Source organism: Sprattus sprattus (assembly GCF_963457725.1).
Source record: "Sprattus sprattus genome assembly, chromosome: 7".
Classification (NCBI taxonomy): domain Eukaryota; kingdom Metazoa; phylum Chordata; class Actinopteri; order Clupeiformes; family Clupeidae; genus Sprattus; species Sprattus sprattus.
This window is the reverse complement of record NC_137926.1, coordinates 33,803,735-33,825,890: the sequence shown is the minus strand read 5'-3', so window position 1 is coordinate 33,825,890 and position 22,156 is coordinate 33,803,735. Positions and strand designations below refer to the sequence as shown.

The following is a 22,156-nucleotide window of genomic DNA, read 5'->3' as shown; positions in this document are numbered from 1 at the left end:
AAAGATTTGGGAGGTTTTCCCCTGATTCTGACAATATGATGAAGAGTTTCTTCACAATGTGACATTTGGTGGCCCATAATGGCATACTGCTTTTGCTGAAACAAGAGTCAGCTGGGTGGACGCGCTGGGAAGACGCTTCACGCTTTTATAACTGGAGTCAGCCGGGTAGACGCTTATACAATTGTTGTCTCTAGTTCAAAGGTAAAGCCATTTTTCAGGGGTATTTCTGATGTTTTATTCACTCACTGTAAATATTGTACGAAGTAAGTTAGAATTTATTTATTTTCGTACAAGAGTTGCAGTTCAAAGTGATTTTCATAAAATCAATAAAAGCAAGCAGCAAGAGCAATAGATGGAGTAAAAAATAAATAAAAAATGATTAACATTGTATCAGAACCTGGTGTTCCAGTAGGCTTCTTGGATTACTCAAATCATGATAAAAGGAATAAAGGAATAAAACCCTTCTGCCTGGTCTTTAGCTCAGTCGGAACCATAGTGCTGATTCCGCCTTACCCTGTTAAATATTTTTCCTAGCTATGTTTCCGCCCAGAGGCCACACTTCCTTCCTTCTAGTAAGGGAAGACAATGCCATCATGGTCATCGGTATAGCAAAGTTCAACAAGGGAGAGATAGAATGGTTAGCAAACAGATTGAAATGACATGTATCAGCAAAATACCAGAGACATGGAAAAAGTGAAAGTAGAGTTTGCATGACATTCCAGTTGTGAGGTCCTCGGCAGCTTTGGCGTAGCATAAATACATGTGGCTCATTATAGGCTGGTGGGTAAGGCCCGCCAAAAGATTGATCCACTTCAAATGTTGAGTCTTTTTCAGTAGTGAAGCTTTGTTTTCAGAGATGTCTTTAAGGCATAAAACTGTTTAAATGGATGTGTAAATATGTTATTTATGAGGTTCATCATGCACAGATTTCATTATCAGGTTGCCCTGTCTACACTTGACGTAGTAGATTTCATGTGGCCTCTGCCCACAGGCACTCCACAGTGCTCCACAATGTGAATGTTTCCAATGTGTCTCTACCTTTAACGGTGGAGATAGGAGGCACCACATATAATTAAGCTCAACACCAAGTTCCATGTTTGCACCCCTGATACTCTGACTGTTCTGACTATTAACTCCTCACTACCAAAAGGACCGGAGACAGATCCTCCAGTTAATTGCTTTGGGTCACACCTTGTAAAACCCCAACTAACCTTCCAGACACATCCTGGGGGAAAAAGTCTTCAAGATATTTGCACGACAAATAAGCATTTAGAATATCTTTGAAGTATCATTGTTTTGTGGAATGATGACTTTTCTCCGCTTTCCTGCAGGAGGATGTAATTGGGCAAGAGACAGACGCCAACAATGTTCCAGATGACCTATTTTCTGGATCGCCAACTGTCAATGTCCGTTATCCTTTAATTGATTCGATAATCAAGTCAGACACTGATGCTATCAATAAACTGGATGAACAACCTAATGACATGGCACCAAAGGAAGAACCAAACAAGGCACCGGATAACAGTTTCTTGATTCCGCTCAGTACAGATGTGAGCAAACCAGAAGACGGTGGCAAAAATCCCCTTATAGACCCCAGTGAATCTGACCTGTGCTCTCCTAATAAGTCATCTGCGAAGGACTTCCTCTCTGAGTCTGTTGGCAAGCCATTGGCTGAATGGGAACTTGAGACAGTGAGTGTTGTTAGTGAACCTTTGGTCAAGGAACCACTTTCAGATGTCACAGAACAGCCTGTTTGTGATGACTTTTCAGAGTTGTTGAGTGAACCTGTTAGTGACAGCAAAGACATACCAGTGGTAGATGTCCTCTGTGAGCCAGTGAGAGTTGTTAGTGAACCTGTGATGAGGGAACCCCTTTCAGATGTCACAGAACAGCCTGTTTGTAACGACTTTTCAGAGTTGTTGAGTGAACCTGTTAGTGACAGCAAAGACATACCAGTGGTAGATGTCCTCAGTGAGCCAGTGAGAGTTGTTAGTGAACCTGTGATTAGGGAACCCCTTTCAGATGTCACAGAACAGCCTGTTTGTGACGACTTTTCAGAGTTGTTGAGTGAACCTGTTAGTGACAGCAAAGACATACCAGTGGTAGATGTCCCCCATGATCCAGGGAGTGTTGATTCCGTAATAAAGTCAGACACTGATGCAATCAACAAACTGGATGAACAACCTATTGACATGGCACCAAAGGAAGAACCAAACAAGGCACCTGATCTGCTCAGTACAGATGTAAGCAAACCAGAAGACGGTTGCAAAAATCCCCTTATAGACCCCAGTGAATCTGTCATGTGCACTCCTGATAAGTCATCTGCTGAGGACTTCCTCTCTGAGTCTGTTGGCAAGCCATTGGCTGAATGGGAACTTGAGACAGACAGTGACCCAACTAATGAATTATCTCTGGAGGCCGAGAACGACCTAATTCGTGAACCTGTTAGTGACTGCCAAGACATACCAGTGGTAGATGTCCTCAGTGAGCCAGTGAGTGTTGTTAGTGAACCTTTGGTCAAGGAACCACTTTCAGATGTCACACAACAGCCTGTTTGTGACGACATTTCAGAGTTGTTGAGTGAACCTGTTAGTGACTGCAAAGACATACCAGTGGTAGATGGCCTCCATGATCCAGTGAGAGTTGTTAGTGAACCTGTGATTAAGGAACCACTTTCAGATGTCACAGAACAGCCTGTTTGTGACGACTTTTCAGGGTTGTTGAGTGAACCTGTTAGTGACTGCCAAGACATACCAGTGGTAGATGCCCTCCATGAGCCTGGGAGTGTTGCCAGTGAACCTTTGGTCAAGGACCCACTTTCAGATGTCACAGAACAGCCTGTTTGTGATGACTTTTTAAATTTGTTGATACCTGCTAGTAAACAACACAAAGACCTCTTTAGTGACCCTCCTGATGATGACCTTTTCAGTGAGATGCTCAATTGCAAAGACAAGCAACAGAGCTCTGTCTTCAGTGCCGTCTCAATAGATATGTGTCTAGAAGCTAAAAACACCCCCATCACTGGACCCCTGAGTGATGACATGAAAACTCCTCCATCTGACGTTTTTTCTGAGGACTGTGTGAATAGAGTGACAAGTCCAGTTGCAAACCCTGACTCTAGTTCTGACAGTCGTACCAGAGATGAGGAGGAGCAAGATATATTTGCAGGTAATATATTATTTTATGGTATGGTATTACACAACATTACATTCACTTTTACATATAAATCAATTCTTGTGCATATGATAATTGTCTGAATTTAAAAACTACACAGTATTGAGGTTGTTTAAAATATTCATATCGGAGACCTACAGTGCCTATACAAACTTCCCATTCTGCATAAGGCTGGAAAAAACACTAGCAGTGAAAATACATTCAAGCAAAGCAAATTTTGGTGTTCCGTTAATTTTGTGTTTGTCTTTCACATTGCTATATTGAAAAGCAACAGGGGGTATTTCTGTTACTTCTTGTCACTTCCAGTCAACAATGGCTACCTTCGGCAAAGAAGTGTGTCTATCTCTGATGTTCTCCACATCTTCAGATGGCTAAACATCCAGAAAAACTGCATTTTATAACAGTAATGAATTGAGAGATAAGATTGTAGACCTGCACAAGGCTGGAATGGGCTACAAAACCATTGGCAGGCAGCTTGGTGAGAAGCAGACAACTGTTAGTGTGATTATTAGCAAATGGAAGCAACACCAAACAACTGTCAATCAGTCTCTGTCTGGGGCTCCATGCAAGATGTCCCCTCGTGCAGTACTGGTGATCATCCAAAAGGTGCGGAATAACCCCAGAACTATACAGGGGGAGCTTGTGAATGATCTCAAGGCAGCTGGGAACACAGTAACCAAGAAAACCATTGGGAACACACAACAGCGCAATTGTTTGAAGTACTGCAACACTTGCAAGGTCCCCCTGCTCAAGAAAGCACATGTACAAGGCCATCTGAAGTTTGCCAATGGACACTTGAATGATTCTAAGGAGGATTGGGAGAACGTGATGTGGTCAGATGAGACCAAAATCAAGCTTTTTGGCAACAACTTGACTTGCCGCGTTTGGAGTGGGAAGAATGCTGAATATCACCCCAAGAACACCATCCCCATCGTCAAGCATGGAGGTGGCAACATTATGCTTTGGGGCTGTTTCTCTGCCAAGGGTACAAGACGACACAACCGCATCGAGAGGACTATGGATGAGGCCATGTACCGTGGAATCTTGGGCGAGAACCTCCTTGCCTCAGCTAGGACAATAAAAACTTAGCCTTAAGGATTCGGAGAGGATCTGCAAAGAGGAGTGGACCAAAATCCCTCCTGAGATGTGTGTAAACCTGGTGCCCAACTACAAGAAATGTCTGATGTCTGTGCTTGCCAACAAGGGTTATTAGACTTTCTGTTCTGTTTCAACTCTACTTTTTGCCACTGTTCCATTGTTGATTGCTAGTAAGAGCAGTGGTGTCAAAAGTAAACACATTCGTTACTTAAGTAAAAGTATTGATACTGGAGTTTAAAAATACTTTGGTAAAAGTTGAAGTATTGACGTAACCTCTTTACTCAAGTAAAAGTAAAAAAGTACAGGCTCTTCAATGTACTTTAAGTATAAAAGTAAAAAGTAAAAAAGAAAAAAAAAAAACATTTAAAGATAAACTAGTTGGATTTAATATAATTGACACGACTGTAAGAAAAAATAAGCTTAATTTAATAGCTGATTAGTGCTACATGGAGCCCAAGACATGGTAAAAAATGTCATACAAAAATATAATAATGCTGTCAAAGACAACAAACTAGAAGAGCATGTTTTTCTCAAACTTTATTGGAATTCAAGTAGACCTCCACCCCATTTGCACATTCGTCTCTCATCAAGGGCCTTTGCAACTAGGTTCATAGTCTTCGCATATTCTGCCAGAAATTCAAGCTTGACAGGAGTCAGATAAAAACACTTTCAATTCAATAACAAACCAATTATGTAATGCTAATCATCTGTAATGAGGGTTAGTAAATATACTGTATAGTGTTTTAAAGCTTTTCAATTCAAAGTGAAAGAATATATATAGTTCAGCTTTAAAAATGAAAAGGGGCAGGTACATACATGGGTATTTTTAGTGCACTGTAAACAGCTGTAATGGCCTTGTTGTACTTGTTCCCTTAATTTGTTTTGCTTTGATTTTTAGAAAGTTACCGAGTTACACTGTATAATGTAAAAACCCCAAAAAATATGTCTGAGGATTTGCACGGTGTCTGAGCCACCTATCTAATGTTAGCATGCTACTAGCTGTTAGCAATTCCTACGTGGTTCTTGGGTTCGAAAAGTTTGCGCCGCATTCTCCATGATCCTTTTTGCTCCCGACTATTTAGAATAATTCTTTGAGGTAGGGCCAGGGATGTGGACGGTTTTGCTGTTCTCCATCGCCACTACTGTTTGGCGTCTTCAGACCCTTCAGACATCTCGCCAGAGTTGCCATCTCTCTCTGACACTGCCATTGACGCGCGTTGTATCATTTGTTCGCCTCCGTTGTCTTGTTTTGCGTCATGCATAAAGACGATGGATAGCCCTAACCAATGAGTGTTATGGGTTTCTATGCTTCATCCAATTACGCTCGAAATCAGTATCTCTCTGGATGGCGCCATTGAACTGTATTGGATGGTGCACATTTGAAACTTTTAAAAAGAAAACCGGAACCAAGAGTAGGCCTAACGAGCCTCATTTAAAAATGTAAGGAGTAGAAAGTACAGATAATTGTGTTAAAATGTAAGGAGTAGAAGTAAAAAGTTGCCAGAAAAATAAATACTCGAGTAAAGTAAAAATACCTAAAAATTCTACTTAAGTACAGTAACGAAGTATTTGTACTTTGTTACTTGACACCTCTGAGTAAGAGGGAGGATTCACTATTATTATTATTAGCTGACACTACTTGGACGAGTCACAGATAGCGTTAATTCGGCAAATAAATGGAAATTTCTAAAATCAAGAAGGGCACTATTGATAAAAATCATACACCTGTCGCTTCAGAGATCAACATGTTGACCTCTTAGACACACCTGACATTAGCAGGGAAACTTTGTGGGAAACTCTCCAGGCTGTCCTGTGTGGGCAGACACAATAGTTTATATCCCTGTTAAAGAGATCAGAACGGGCCAGGCTAATGCAAGTATCTGATCAACTTTCCAAATGACACTGAATATGCAATATCCCCCATTCCCACCCTTTATAAGAAGTGTTTACAACCGAACTTGGAATATTAGTCATTATCTGCAAACAACTGAACAGCAGATCAGTTACAATAACCATGTAAGATTTATTCCAGACGTATTCCCAGTATTAAATCACACTTGGGAAACATTATACCTGACCCCCTCAAAATCAGTAGTATCTTTAATCCTAACTCTACTCTTCAGGTTGCTCCTTTCAACCAGTTGTGGGGCTCTAGCCACTTGGTCACCTAACCTACCTTCAAATATATGAGGAACTCTAATGATTTAGTTGAACCCGTATCGATCTCGGAAGTGCAAGATTCTATGGTTCACAAAGTGGAAAATCTCCTGGACTTGAAGTATTAACTTTAGAGTTTTGGAAGATGTTTTCAACCTCTTTGGTCCAATGTAAATGCTTAATTTAACATCCATACTGTCATGGTCGGCTACCACCCTCCTTTGTGGTGATAGTAAAGCCCTTTAAAGTATTCTGGACATGTTAGGCCTAGGTCACACAAATGTTTTTCTATTTATTTATTTTTAATCGGAAGGCAAAAATGACTACAAACGAGCATCCCAGGCCAGTTAGACGATATGTCAAATACCAGAGAAGAACTTTCTGATCATTCATATTGATCTTATAAGTCTCAATACAAAAAGCAACGATTGGCAGGCGCAAATAGACATCACATCATGGCTCCCCAAAATCCCACAAAATGTCCACACGGATACACGTGAACCGGGATTTAAAAGAATATTTACCTTCGAAGGTATATTAAAAACATCTCTCGGTGAGCTCAAACGCTGTTTGCAAAGATGGCTTATTCCTAAAATATATAGGTCCAGTCCACGATTCTAATCCCATACATGTTTTGTCAAATTCAGAAAAAAGCTCCTCATGGTCCTCTAGGTGTCTAGGTGGCTTTTTTTTAGCCAAGTCCTGGCTCTGTAAATCTGGATCAAACAAACAAACATACATACAACATGGTGCTTCAGGAGCAGAGAGTGTAATTTGATTGGCTGTTGAGCTCAAATATCAACAACCTTTCGTGAAACCGAATCACGGACTGCGTCTTTAAATTGAGTCCCTGAGCACCTGGGAAGAGGTTCTAGGTTTTACCAATCCCAAGAGCAGTGGAAACACATTGGCCTACTCACTCTGGTTCAGTCGGTGTGGATATGTGGAAATACATGGGCCTAATCTAAGATCCTGCAGTCTACCTTACTAATGCCAGATTAGTAAAATTATACTCATGTAGGTGTAACAGATGCAAAGGGTCACAAGCCAATCTAATGCATATGTTCTGGATACACCCCCAAGATAACATTAGTACATTTGTTATGTATTTCACACCCTTGCCAATGCACTAGTGACTCTTACACCCTTGCCAATGCACTAGTGACTCTCACCCCCCTCTGCCCTGTTTGCAATGCCCTTCAGATCTTGTGTCATGGCACACATGCAATATGCCCAGAGGTGGGTAGAGTAAGCAAAAGCTGTACTCAAGTAAAAGTATTTTTACCTTTTATTAGTATGAGTGTAAAAGTATCTCAAGTAGTGAATAACTTCATAGGATACACCTATTAGGCATGTATTCGCTCAATATGCACAATACGTGCACAATATGGCGACCGGTGGCGGAACTGATCTGTATAGGATGCTGAGCACTTCCAGTCTAAACATCCAGATTTGACAGCGACCACGAACAGCCAGAGAGCGAATGAGTTTCAGGGCTCTCAAGTGTCACGCATTGAGCTGGACAGTAACTCATTTCGGTCTTTAGTCACGCACTCCCGCCACACATCGTATTTCTCACGCTGAAAAAAACCCTCTAGGCTGTTTAATGTGCCGTAGCGCGCAAACATGACCTGGCCGCGCTGCCCTCACCATGGAGGAATCAAGCCCGCTCCCCGAATCCCCTCAAGTTCTGCCGTGAGGTGCACAATAGCAAATAAAAAAAATATGTATCTTTTGTATCTGGGTAAGATTTAATCCAGCAACCAATGGAAATAAAGCATCCTGGAATGACTTGACTGCAGTTAGAGAATATTTCCCAGATAATTAGCAACAGTTTTTAATGAGTGTTTGTAGCCAACACAGTTTTAGGCTACAGTCTGCCTTTTTACTATAGCTTTGACTCCTAACTTCGTTTATATGCTAAAATAAATTCGAGTAGGCCTATTCAAAATATATATATATATCCTATAATTCGAACGAATATAAGGCAGCCCTTAATATTCAATGATGTTATTGGCATTATTTTTTGTAAATGTGTTTGCTTGAACAGTCTATTCAGATTCTGAGGATTCTTAACACCTGGTGGAGTTGTGAACCTCTCATTAGTCATACTAGCATGTATAAATATCGTGGCCATGGATGCATTAATCATTGCATCTGTATTTCAAAGATGTCAGGTAAAAAAACAAATGAGCATAAACACATTAGCGGAGGAGATGGTGGAAGAGAAAGAGACAGTGCAGGTGGTGGTGGAGGAGGGGATGGTGGATGATATGGTGGAAGAAACAGTGAAGGAGATGGCTAGAACAAATGGGAGAAAAGTCCAGGAGCAGCCACTACAAGACGTCTTTTGATAGTGAATGGACCTCTAAATGGCCATTTATTACTGTAGGAAGCACCAGAGATAGTTTGTTTACAATAATGAACGCAACATCAATAGTATTGCTATAATAATAAGCGAATTACGAATATAATAATGAACGCAACATCAATAGTATTGCTATAATAATTAGCGAAATACGAATATAATAATGAACGCAACATCAATAGTATTGCTATAATAATAAGCGAATGACGAATATAATAATGAACGCAACAGTAACTGCGTAATTAGGTAATTGGGGTCACCGAAACGACTTGACTGCACAAATAAGTTATTCAGTGTCGTATAATTCAACCCATTTAACACAAGATTTAACAGTAAAATCCACAATTTAAAAGTACTACGATCTCGAGGAGCGGTACCGTTACCTGTCGACAGAACCGCGCCTACCAGACGTAATGTCATTCATTCATACAAATGATCGAAAACTTAACTAAAACCATTTAACTTGACCCTAGAAAATAAAAATGTTAAACTATAACACTTAATATAAACATGAATTATTTCAGTCTTACCAGAAAATATATTAAGTATAAGCAATCAACCTGTCGACAGAACCGCGACTACCAGACATTGTGCCGGAAGGACTGAGCATCACAATCGAGGGAGCGGAAGTAGAACGGAATTAGCTTCTTGCAACGAGCGAATTATATTCAAATGTGGGGTTATGCCCAAAATATAAACACAATGTAACATGGCCATCTACACTCTCAAGTACATCACATTCCGAATAAATGCTGGAGGGCTGCTGCTGGTCATTTGGGGTTAAATTCCATAGATTTTCATTATCAAGTGCCTTGGTTAACTTACGAACCAGAGGCCAATGCGGCATCTACGTATATGTTTATTTAGCCAAAGCAGTCAACATTGAAGGCTTGAAGCTGTTCATGTGTGAATAAAGATAATTTCATGTGAAAGTAGCGAGACGTGTGAAGCCTAATGTAATAGAGTATGAGTAAAAAAAATGAAATCATACATTTACTCGAGTAAGACAAGCATTCTGTCTTAAATGTACATATTAGTACTATAAGTACTATTGATTTGAAAAGTACATGTGACAGAGTAAGCGGAGCGCGTTACTACCCACTTCTGAACATGTCATAGCCTTTACCACCCTTCCGGACCAGAGGTTCATTCTGCTTAAATGGACACATGGTTCCCGTCCTATTCTCCGTAGGTGGATCAAAGAGGTGCTTTTTAATGTGAAGGTGGAGAGACTGTGGCTCTCCCTATGAGGCTCTTTAAAGATATTCCAGGATACCTGGATACCCTTTATAAAATACACTGACAAATGTGACATTTTGCCACAATTCACGATCATTTCCACAGTTAATACCATAAGCTGAGCATTTCACTTATGTTTTTTTTTTATTATTGGGGGCCAAGTAGAGACACCATTGTGTTTCTGTCTTTACTTATTATTCATCTTTACTAGGTGAAGGTCTGAGGCACCTGTTGTGTTTATTTATTATTCATCTTTACTAGGTGAAGGCTTGAGGCACCTGGGCCCTGTTCGGCGTACAACTGAAGCTAAGATAATTAATTTAGCTCGCGACTGGAGATAATATAGCTCGCTAAATGAGAACAGGCCAAGCCGGTCTTGCGACGTGCGCTAAATTATTTATACGTCAAGTTATTTTATCCCAGACCAAACTCGTCAACTAAATTGCGCGTGCACGTCCCTCTTCAAAAGGCAGGAGAGGTCGATCACCAAAAGCATGATATTTATAACGGCACCATAGTCTAAACTCAACGAAAAAGGCAAATTTTTTCTCCGCTAAGGCAGGATATGACCATGAACGCGTTATGAAGAATTCAAGACCATAATCATGTCAAAATTCAACACTGCTGCGACTGCGACAGCATTAAAGAAACTGTCTATAGGCTGTCTTCTTGTGCCGAACATGTGACTTTGGTGCAGCGGGTAGAGCATATGACTTGCATGCAGCAGATCACCGATTCGTCTCCCCTCACCTTCGTAAGAATTGTAGTTTTAAATCGCTTTGAATAATACTGTCTGCTAAATGACTAAATGTATTAATAAGAAATTCAATAAATTGAAGCAATGCAAATAAATTGTGTTTATTTCTCTCTTATTATCATGCATCCACCTTGACATCCACCTCCACCATCCACCATTCACTATACTGCACAAAAACTAGACACGTTTGCAAAACTAAACGTTTGCAATGATGTAAGTTAAAGTAGGTAAAACAACTTTAGCCAATATCTCCGTAATGGAGATGGGTTATGTGCTCAAATGTCCTGGGATCAAAGAAAACGTTAGTAGGCTATTCATGTGCAAACTAAAAATCACGTCTCAGGCTGCGAATGAAAGTTATTTCTGGTTTATCAACTGTACCAATGTCATATAATTTATGAGTGCTTTGTTTTCCGCATGGCCGACATTACAAAAATGAAGGCACTTGCAAGAAAGTGAAGACATTCAATGTTTGACGGTTGTTGTATGCAATAAATGACTCGAGAAGGTCTTTTAAATTAATTATTCCTTGTCGGGTGGATCGGTAGCGCTCATACAAGAACTCATCATGATGGAAAAAATGGATCTTCTTGGCGATCGCAAAGAACTCTTCCTACGCTAATCAAACTATAATATGACTCCATGTCAATGGGATCCCTCCTTTTGGCATAGGTGTGGCAAGTTTAGCCAGCTAAACTTTGGTTAGCCTGCCCTGTAGCAGGTTAGTGCTAAGCGATTAATTACCATGGTTATTGATCAGAAGTTGCTTCGGCGAACTCGTTAAAGGGGCGTCCTCTTTTTTTAGCATGGAATCTATCTCGCTAAACTGCATAGCGAGCGTGGCCGAACAGTACCCTGTTGTGTTTCTGCCTTTATTTATTATTCATCTTTACTAGGTGAAGGTCTGAGGCACCTGTTGTGTTTATTTATTTTTCATCTTGACTAGGTGAAGGCTTGAGGCACCTGTTGTGTTTCTGCCTTTATTTATTATTCATCTTTACTAGGTGAAGGTCTGAGTCACCTGTTGTGTTTATTCATTATTCATCTTTACTAGGGGAAGGCTTGAGGCACCTGTTGTGTTTCTGCCTTTATTAGGGCCTGAGCTGCTGAAAGCCCTATTAGGATTGTATGGTTTCTGGTTATTTTTATTCTTGATGAAACTTGCTCGAAAACTCACCAAATTTGGCAGGGACGTTATACCGGGAATTTCAAGATCTTTTTGCGTTGAAAGAATTTTCGGGCGGGGCAAAATGGCTCTGTAGCGCCCCCTAGAAATTGCAAATGCCCCTCTGCATAGGGGTTAGTTTGGCATAGCTTGACGAAATTCGGTACACAACTTTATCATGCCCAGACGCACCAAAAAGTTTATTGACGCCAGGGTGGCAGGTCAACAGGAAGTCAGCAATTTTGAGTGGAATGTGCGTTTTGACAGTTTTTTTGCCCTTTTCCTCACCTCGCATCTGATCGAACTCCTCCTACAGATTTAATGGTAAAGCCTTCAAACTTGGTCAGGATACCCTTCAGCCATGGGGGATAAAATTGTCTTGAGGGATTGTTCAAAATCTCAAAGGTGTGGGCGTGGCAGACCCTCAAAGTTTTACGACTCGCCAGTGCTCGCCACAAAACGCAAAGTCACTTATAATTCCAGCCTGCATTGTCCGATCCTGACCAAACGTCATAGGGTGGAAGCTGGACCCGGCCTGAACGCGGACATATGCCTATAATGCCACACGCCTATAGCGCCACCTGTTGGTGGTTGGAATCGTCACTCTTTTTCCTCACCTGGCGTCTGATCGAACTCCTCCTACAGATTTAATGGTCATGCCTTCAAACTTGGTCAGGATACTCTTCAGCCATGCGGGATCAAATTGTATTGAGGGATTGTTCAAAATCTTAAAGGTGTGGGCGTGGCAGACCCTCAAACTTTTACGACTCGCCAGTGCTCGCCAAAACCACAAAGTCACTTAAAACTCCTGCCTGCATTGTCCGATCCTGACCAAAAGTCATAGGGTGGATGCTGGACCCGGCCTGAACGCGGACATATGCCCATAATGCCACTCGCCTACAGCGCCACCTGTTGGTGGTTGGAAAGGCGCTTTGTTAACGCTAAAATAATGCTTTACACATCTGCAGGTCAAAAAGTGATACTGCGATTCAATCAGAAGTTCTTATGAAGATACTTGAGAATGTTTTGTACACAAATCTGAAAAAAAGTTGAAGATGAAAAGTCGATTTTTGGCGAATATTTGAAACATGCATGCTTGGCTACTTGCTAGGGTGATTCTCTCTCTGTTCTCCTCCACGTGCGTGGCTCCCAATTCTCACAGACGCAGTCTTCCCTTGACACACGCGCCAGCTTGCTCTTACGCACACACATTCTCACAGAAACAGAGAGTCCCTTCACCAGCTAAGCACACACATAAAAGCCCTACTTACTCTAACCTTGAAGTCGGCCATTTGGGTGGAATATTCTTTTTTTTGACTGCGTTTTTGCCTGTTTTCACACCTCGCATCTGATCAGTGGCGTGCACAGACTTTTTGAAGGGCAGGGGCGGAAAGAGAAAAAAAGGGCACATATAGCGCGTTCTCACCACTGAAGAGGGCACTTTAGACACGTTTTATATGTTATACAAATGACACATTATATAGCCTTAAAACAGACTAACTAGACAGACTACTCAGATTAGTTTGCTGTTAGGATCAGCATTCAAGAGAACTGTGTGGATTGCAACGTTGGACTGTGAAGAACACACAGCGACATGGATGTATGAAGGAAATAAAGTCTTGGGGTCTGGGAGTCTTCCCCCAGAACATTTTCAGTTAATTAGATGCCATTTCCTGTATTCTAGTGCATTTTAACACCATATTAGCACCAGATAATCCAAACTGGTTCTGTGAGATATAGTTCTGGCTCAACTATAGATCAACAAAGGGCCCAACATAAAAGTCATTGCAACAGTAATGTGTCATAGTATTTTAATGTATTTTCTTCACCCAAGAGGGGCTCTGTGATAAAATCACACAAGGAACAATACACATTTAAACTATTTACTTAAACTATTTATTTGACAACTCAAAAGAGACAAACTATGATGAGTCTTTGTGCCAAGTGGAACTATAGTAAAATTCTTCGTTTGGCCATCTGTTTGTAAATGTCAATGACCTTGTTCTGGTCAATGGAAATGTCTCCTTCAATGGAGAGGAGCATTAAGTCAGAGAGCCTTTTCTCCCCACATCGGTTTCTCAGCACAGTTTTGATAAGTTTAAGTTTTGAGAATGACCGCTCTACTGAAGCTGTTGTCACTGGAATGGTGGCATACGTCTTGAGGAGCATGGTCAGACTCGGAAAAACTGATTCAACGTCGTTTTCTCCAAGACACTTGAGTGCAGCTGTTACATTGTTGGAGGGGAGTACATATGATGCATGGAATACCTTGAGCTCAGTGATGAGGTTTTCTTCATCAACATCATAAAACTTGCACATATGTTTCACAGATGCAGCAGCTTTGTCATCGAGTTTACCTCCCTTCCAGTGACGTGAGACAGTAAGGCAGTGAAGACCTGATAGGATTGACCCAGTAGGTGTGTCATCCTTTCCCTTGAATCTTCGGTGTAGTTCATGGGACAGCCTGTCAAGGAAGCAAATGAACACCTTTCCCCGGTAGTGCTCTTCCAAGTCTTGGGCTTGGTAATCCTCTGTTGCTGATTTAGAACTAATACTTGTACTTTTGAGGTACCTTCCTGCGTCTGGCTTGACCAGGTATTTCTTCTGGCACCTCAATCCCTGCTGCCTCGGCTTGCCTTTTTGCTTTTGTAAAAAGGATCTTGAACTCATCTGTCCTCATTGCCTTTACTCTTTGTATGACCCCTTCGACGATGGTGTATGATGCTGATAAGTCAAGGTTCTTTCTCTGAAGCGCAGCAGATGCAATGGCAGTCTCATTAAAGATGGGTGTGGTGATCTCCATGCACAGGATAAATTCAAAATCTACACTGCGCAGGAGCATCCGGGCATCACCTGCTGCAGAGTCTGGTGGATCACTGTCAGCCATGTTCTGAAAAAGCTTCACCACTGCAGAAAGGACCTTCTTCAGGGATCTCAGAGCATCTTCTCTGCATGCCCACCTTGTGTCAGACAGCCTTTTCAGTTCACAGACTCTTTAACCCGGGTACATGGTTTGTTGGAGTGTCACAAATGCAGCATGGCGTTTTGGGGATCTTGCTAGGAAAGTGTAGAGACTCTCAACTAGATTGAAAAAACTAACAAAGGGCTGACGTGATTTGGCACTCTCCACCAAGACAAGGTTGAGACAGTGGGCATGGCAGTGCACGTATAAAGCTTTCTCATTGTGGCTTTTAATTGGTGACTGCAGGCCGCTGTATCCTCCACTCATGTTAGCGGCTCCATCGTAGCCTTGGCCCCTGATGTCTTCAACTTTTAATCCATTCTCCTCAAGGACTGTCATCACAACATCCTCCAATTCTTTTGCTGTCGTTCCGCTCACATCACACACCTGTAAAAATCTCTCCTTGATTTCCATTTGATGGACAAAACGAACAACAAAGGTTTTGGTTTTACGCACACACATTCTCACAGACACACAGCTTGGTGTCACAGACATACATTCTCACAGACACACAGAGTAAGCGTGCACACACACAACCTCCACTCAGTCTAAACTTCAAGGCAAAAGCATTGTAAATGTTGGATTTGAAATGTAATATCCCATTGGCAAGTCTGCAGCATGGATTTTTCTATACAGTGACAAATTGTCACAAAATTACATTTTTCCCTGGGACTGTCCTTAATGATTGTGCCAAATTTCACAAAAAGTTACCATATGGTTTGTCCGGTACAGCCACTCAAATTCAGCAGAAAAGCGGTCAAACAGGAAATGAAGTCATATCTCAGCTAATTTTTGAGATCAACACCAAACTGGTATGTCACTTGGAAGACACTACAACATGTTCCCATGTGCAAAGGCAACTTCATATCTTGAAAAATGATTGATATAAAGCACATTTTTAACGCTAAAATAATGCTTTACACATCTGCAGGTCAAAAAGTGAAACTCTGATTCAATCACAAGTTCATATGAAGACAGTTGAGAATGTTTAGTACACAAATCTGAAAAAAAGTTGACTGTAAGATGAAAAGTAGATTTTTGGTGAATATTTGAAGCATGCATGCTTGACTACTTGCTAGGGTGGTTCTCTATAGAATGTCTCTGTCTCCTCATCCGCGCGGCTCCTAAATCTCACACAGTCTCCCCTTAACACACGCGCAGGCTTTGTTTTACGCACACACATTCTCACAGACACACAGCTTGGTGTCACACACATACATTCTCACAGACACACAGGGTGAGCGCACACACACAACCTCCACTCAGTCTAAACTTCAGGACAAAAGCATTGTAAATGTTGGATTTGAAATGTAATATCCCATTGGCAAGTCTGCAGCATGGATTTTTCTATACAGTGACAAATTGTCACAAAATTACATTTTTCCCTGGTTCGCAATGTTTGGAGGAGGAAACCGCCATCGCTGCTTGCAGCTATATTTATTATTATTACACACATGGGAGTCTTTGGCAGCCCCTAGAACCGCATGGTCAAAAGTTGTGAAATTTGGCACACTTATTGGGACCAGTCCTCTCATCAATTTCACCAAGTTTCATGTCTCCCACTCCAACCCTCTAGCGCCACCAATGGGTCAAAGTTGAAGATGTACACATGTTACTTTTGAACCATATGCCACATTTTCCACAATGAGGTATCGTTGGATTCCCTGGATCAAGACGAGTTCAACGCACTCTATGACATCATAAACAGTTATATAAATGTTCTGCTAATTCCAATGTTAAGGAAAAGCATTTTTTCGCAACTCCTCCTACAGATTTAATGTTAATGCATTCAAACTTGGTCAGGATACTCTTCAGCCATGGGGGATCAAATTGTATTGAGGGATTGTTCAAAATCTCAAAGGTGTGGGCGTGGCAGACCCTCAAACTTTTACTTATTATATGTTTCTTCTTCTTCTCTAATGGGGAGTCTATGGCAGCCCCTAGAACCACATGGTCAAAAGTTGTGAAATTTGGCACACTTATTGGGACCAGTCCTCTCATCAATTTCACCAAGTTTCATGTCTCCCATTTGAACCCGGGTCTAGAGTCTAGCGCCACCAATGGCTCAAAGTTGAGGATGTATTTACACATGTGGTCAAAAGTTGTGAAATTTGGCACACTCTTTGGGACCAGTCCCCTCATCAATTTCACAAAGTTTCATGTCACCCATTCAAACCCTCTAGTGCCACCAATGGGTCAAAGTTGAAGATGTGTTTACACACGTTACTTTTGAGCCTTTTGCCGCATTTCCCAAAATGAGGTATCATTGGATTCCCTGGATCAAGACGAGTTCAACACACTCTCTCACATCATACCCAGTTATATTTATTCTCCGCTATTTACCATGTTAAGGAAAAGCGTTTTTTAGCTACTCCAGAAAAATGCACTGCGACCTCAGGCCTGCGTGTGCGTGTTTGTGTGTGTCCTGATCGCCACTGTATATGCACGTGTGTGTTGCTGTGTGTCGTTTCGCGGGAAAAAAACTGACTGAAGTCAGCCTTGTTTGTTTGTAATTCTTGTCGAATATTCTTCAAAATTGCCACACATGATCTTGAGACCAAGCCTCACAAAAGCTATCCTCTGGCATTTTGATTTTCACAACTGTTTGTTAGTTACACTCAATCAAATTGATGTTGCTGAATTTATGTGGCTGCCATTTTGAATGAATGACTATCATTTTTGGTGAATATCAAATATTCACCAAATTTTGGAACAGATTATCTTCAGACCTCAATCACCTCGACTTGTCAAAATAGGACTGAATTACAGCTGTTTAAACTTGGTCCAAATTTGACAACCGTTGCCACAGGAAAAATAAAAAACGCTTCTATTTTGAAACAGTAACTGAACTCTGTGATTTCCATCATGACAATAGCTCACTAGGTAAGTGAGTTGGTGATTGGTGCCCTGTCGTAGGCAGCCTCATCGGTTCGAATTCAGCCTCTGCTAAGTAAATCAAAAGCCTCTTCTGAGTAAATCGAAAGCTTCTTCTGAGTCATCTGACTGACTTGGCCACCACATCGCTGCTTGCAGCTATATTTTATTATTATTATTCATCTTTACTAGGTGAAGGTCTGAGGCACCTGTTGTGTTTCTGCCTTTACTTATTCGGGGGCGGAAGAGCGAAGCTGCATTAGATGATATCTAATGCGTATCTGATTCAGGATGATATATTTTAATACAAAACGATTGTTACCATTATAAATTAAAATAAGCCAGTTCTATAAAAGTTGCATTGCTTACCTTTGATAGATGTCTTTCATGAAAGACCAGGAAATCACAAGTATTTTTGTTACTATATGGCAAAAATGGAAGACAAATGTCACTACATTGTGTTTATTACTTTCCCACTACAGTTAGACAAAAAAAAAACACACATTTTGACGTTATGAATACAAACTGAAGTCTGTCTTAACACACCCATGCCCTGGCGCCTCACATTGTTAGTTTTAACTTTAATTTAGTTTGAATTAATTTCTTTATCTTGTCTTTTTTCGCCCCATAGAGGCCACTGTTGAATTATCACTGGACAGTCCGGCAATCGAGAGAAAGAGAGTGGAACCTTCCAGGCTCTTAACACCGGCTTCTTCCACCTCTGCTTCCTCAAACATCTCTAAACCTCAGCCCAAAATGTTGGAAGAGGTAGCCTAGTTAAAATATACCTTAACACATCAGATATGTTATGTGCTCTTTTTTGTTAACTATTTATTCAGAAATGCTTCAGTTTCTGGTGTCTTTTCTGTCAACTGTAATTCACTTAAGACGAAAAGAGCGTGTATTCCCTTCCAACAGCTTCAGGAAGAGGACCCTGAGGACAAGTTTGAGCTTAACGTCTCGGTGACTAACCCAGAGAAAGTTGGTAAGTGTTCCAACATGGTGCGCCCCAGGGTGCTGCAGCTGAGTGTGGGAAGGTTAACCAGAGCATACTGATAGTTCCTCAAAATAAAAGCCCAACTCTTACAGACTTGTCATCTTAAATATGTTCACATCAGACCTACTTTATGTGAATTAAATGTTCACATGTGAAAAGTAAGAGGTCGGTTACTTGGTGCTATATGACCAGGGCTGGATGGCCATCTAGCATGTGTTGGTCGTTCTTCAGGCATAGAGTCATCTTTCTGTTCATCTAGCATTTGTTGGGTCATCCTTCGGGCAGAGTCATCTTTCTGGCTGATATTTGTTTCTCAACTGACACTGGCTGGTGCAGTCACATCTTACCAGGGCCTTCCCCATTGGTAATAATTGAAAGATTGATGATTGTTATAAATGATGATTGGTATAAAGGATCATCTGACAGAAGATAATCAGAGAGAAAATTGTGAGGAGAAAAATACAGGCTCTTCTGCGTGTCATGAGTAAGATGATAACAGAATAGAAAACAAGTTATTATATGTTATGATACTCTTGTCCAAGTATCCCATTAAACCTCTTGTGTGCTTATTTGAAGATGAATGAAATTAAACAGTCGAAAAATGAAGGAATTTACAAATAAAAAGACAGAATGCTGAGAAGTTAGAACAGAGTAGTGGATTAACCTAGCCAAATGCTAATGGGCCTTGCAATCAGACTTCCCATCCTGATGCCAGCTCATTGTCCTGTAGCCAGTCCCAATGACCAAACAGAAATCATAATATAGTATTTGCTTTGCATGTAGAAAACTATGAGAAATGAGGTGGTCATTTAAACATTTATCATAAGTAAACTATGTAAAATGTTAATATGTTGTTCATTTTGTTGTCATTTTATATGTTCATAGGTGAAGGCATGAATGCTTATATGGCTTACAAAGTATCCACACAGGTATGTCAGAACTTTGAATCGCACTATAAATGTTTGTGTTATTATTTCAAGAAAATGAAGAGCATACATCAAACATGGCTTGGTCAGTTTATCAGACTTTAAAGTAATTAGAGTTTCTACGTATGTCGTACTATTTAGGTGGACTGAAAAGGTTTGTCAGTAACATTCACCTTGTGCCCAGTAATAATAATAATAATAAGGAAGAAGAAACACCATGACAGTAATACAAAAATAGAAAATAAAATACAGTAATAGAAAAACTACACACCCATTTTTCCAGGTTTATTGAATAAGCAGTGCAAGTCCAGTGAATGACCTGAAATGGAACAAACATAAGCGGTAGAAGAGGAGGAGGAGGAGATGTCTTGTATTCCCACCTAAATGTATTTAACAGGATGCTTTGGAGCGCAAACCTATAAGTTCATAGTTGCTGGGTGTCTAATATGAACTCATTTTAATATTCAATTCAATTGTCTTTATATAGCACCATAACAATACAATTGCCTCTAGGCGCTTTACAGAGCCCAGAGCCTGAACCCCCTTAGTGCATGCACAGTGGCAACAGGTTAGGCAGGAAGAAACCTTAAGCAGAACCACGGCACATAAGGGGCGGCCCATCTACTTGAGGTCGGCCGGGTGGAGATAGGAAGGGGTGAAGGGGGAGGGTTGTGTGACAGAAGGGGAAGGGAAACAACAGGGGTTGGACACAGCCAGCTCAACCAGTTTACTGTACTCATAGGGTTACTGTTACAGGGGTAAGGGATGTAGGGACAGAGAAACATTTCAGTGGTGGCAATAATGTATATTGTATATAAATGCTAGCATAGGGTATGGGGTAGAGTAAGTGTACGGCAATGCAGTGGCGGTGGGTGCAATTGGCAGAGGGTTTCTACAGGAAGACCAGGTGGAGAGACTACAGCAGCGTCCCATGGCGGGGATAGTCTAGATTAGGAATACAAATATAATAATAATAATATAATATCAAGTGAATATGAACTTGTATATATGAAGCCACACAGAGGATTTCTACCCATCATAGCGTTTAATTAAATTTCTTTAGCTAATGGGACCATCTTAACAGTTGGCAGCTGGTAGCGTGTGATTAACTCATGTTAATATGTGTGAATATGAACTTGTTAATATTAAGCTGTACAAGCACCCTGAAGGGTTTTACCCTTTTCCTATTATAAATGTATAAGTTAAATCGAGAAGACTAGCTAGATAGCTAACTATCATTGAATGCAAATGGAGCTTCATTTCACATTTTAAAATGTTCAGGTTATTTAAAAGTTTCCTTCGCTAACTAGTTAGCTACAATAGCAATTAGAGAACTAAGCAACCAGCAAACAAGTTTAATTTCTCAAAATCAGCTCACCAATAAAAGGCTGTCATTGGTGACTCCAGCGTACAGTCCTGTCACACAACCCCAGATCTTCCTGGATATGTACCAGGCTTGGGGCCTGCCTGGAGCCATCAGTTGCCATGGTAAATAATCCTTATTGGGAGCGTGCAAAGGAAAGTTTGCATATCATACCTTTGGGCCACCAGGTATTCTTCAATTAGTCAAAAGTAACCTTGGATTGGTGGCACAATGTCTTTGCCCTCCTTTTAACACCCTCCCCATTGGCCTACTTGTAGTGCATCCGTCATAGTAAAATTCACTCTTGCATAGTTCAGAGGCAACAGCTTTCATATTATTTTGTATTTTTTATGCAATGATTAGTTTTAGTGAGCTTTAGAGAGATTATTGTTGAGTAAAAGTACCACTTACTAACTAACATATTTGTGTCTGAAATTGCCTTTATAATACATACAACAGCTCTTAATTAGGGTTACCTTGCTTTGCAATAAGCGGTCCCAGGCCCACTTGATGGATTTTCTGACAGGAGAAGATAAGAATGTATATTTCTAATTATTGTAAATGATAGGCAGGGCAAGCAGTGATTTGTAAATATAATGTTCCCATGAATGAGCTAATTAAAAGAACTAGTGCAGTGCCCGTAGGAATTATGCATTCTGTAGTGTTAGCAGACGTAGGTGTAGGCTAGCTGTTGTTCAGTGCAGAACTGGGAGGATAACATGACGACGTGGCCCGACATAACTTACAGCGAGAATTGCGCGTATTTCGTGGACTCCATAGCAACAGATGGGAAAGCAATGTACAATCTGAAAGCCTCCGAGGCTTATCAATATAAGCTACCATTTGTAGCGGCCACTCTTGCGTTGTGATTTTGATTGGCACCCAGCCGTTTATTCATACACTCTGACAGGTTTAATGAACACAGAGCAAAGGCGATCACACACAGTATCTTCCGAATGACAGCCTCTCCCAGCCAGGGTAAATGCAGACTGAGGTTTATAATATTGCAATAATGAGAAAACAAAGTCTACACACGAATTACAACAGATACATCAGGACACATCTGAAAACCTCTC

The 22,156-nt window shown here is 40.9% G+C and overlaps 1 protein-coding gene across 2 annotated transcripts in view; it reads left to right on the top strand.

Moving 5' to 3' along the window:
- snx1a (sorting nexin 1a) overlaps positions 1–22,156 on the top strand; it is a gene marked incomplete at its 5' end in the record, with an annotated part of 32,899 nt that overhangs the window by 5,454 nt on the left and 5,289 nt on the right. For both annotated transcript variants that reach the window (XM_080842237.1, XM_080842236.1), the window contains 4 exons: positions 1,332–3,168; positions 18,426–18,562; positions 18,713–18,779; positions 19,677–19,720. In XM_080842237.1, coding sequence (XP_080698363.1) covers positions 1,332–3,168; positions 18,426–18,562; positions 18,713–18,779; positions 19,677–19,720 — 2,085 coding nt within the window. The remainder of the gene's footprint in view (positions 1–1,331; positions 3,169–18,425; positions 18,563–18,712; positions 18,780–19,676; positions 19,721–22,156) is intronic.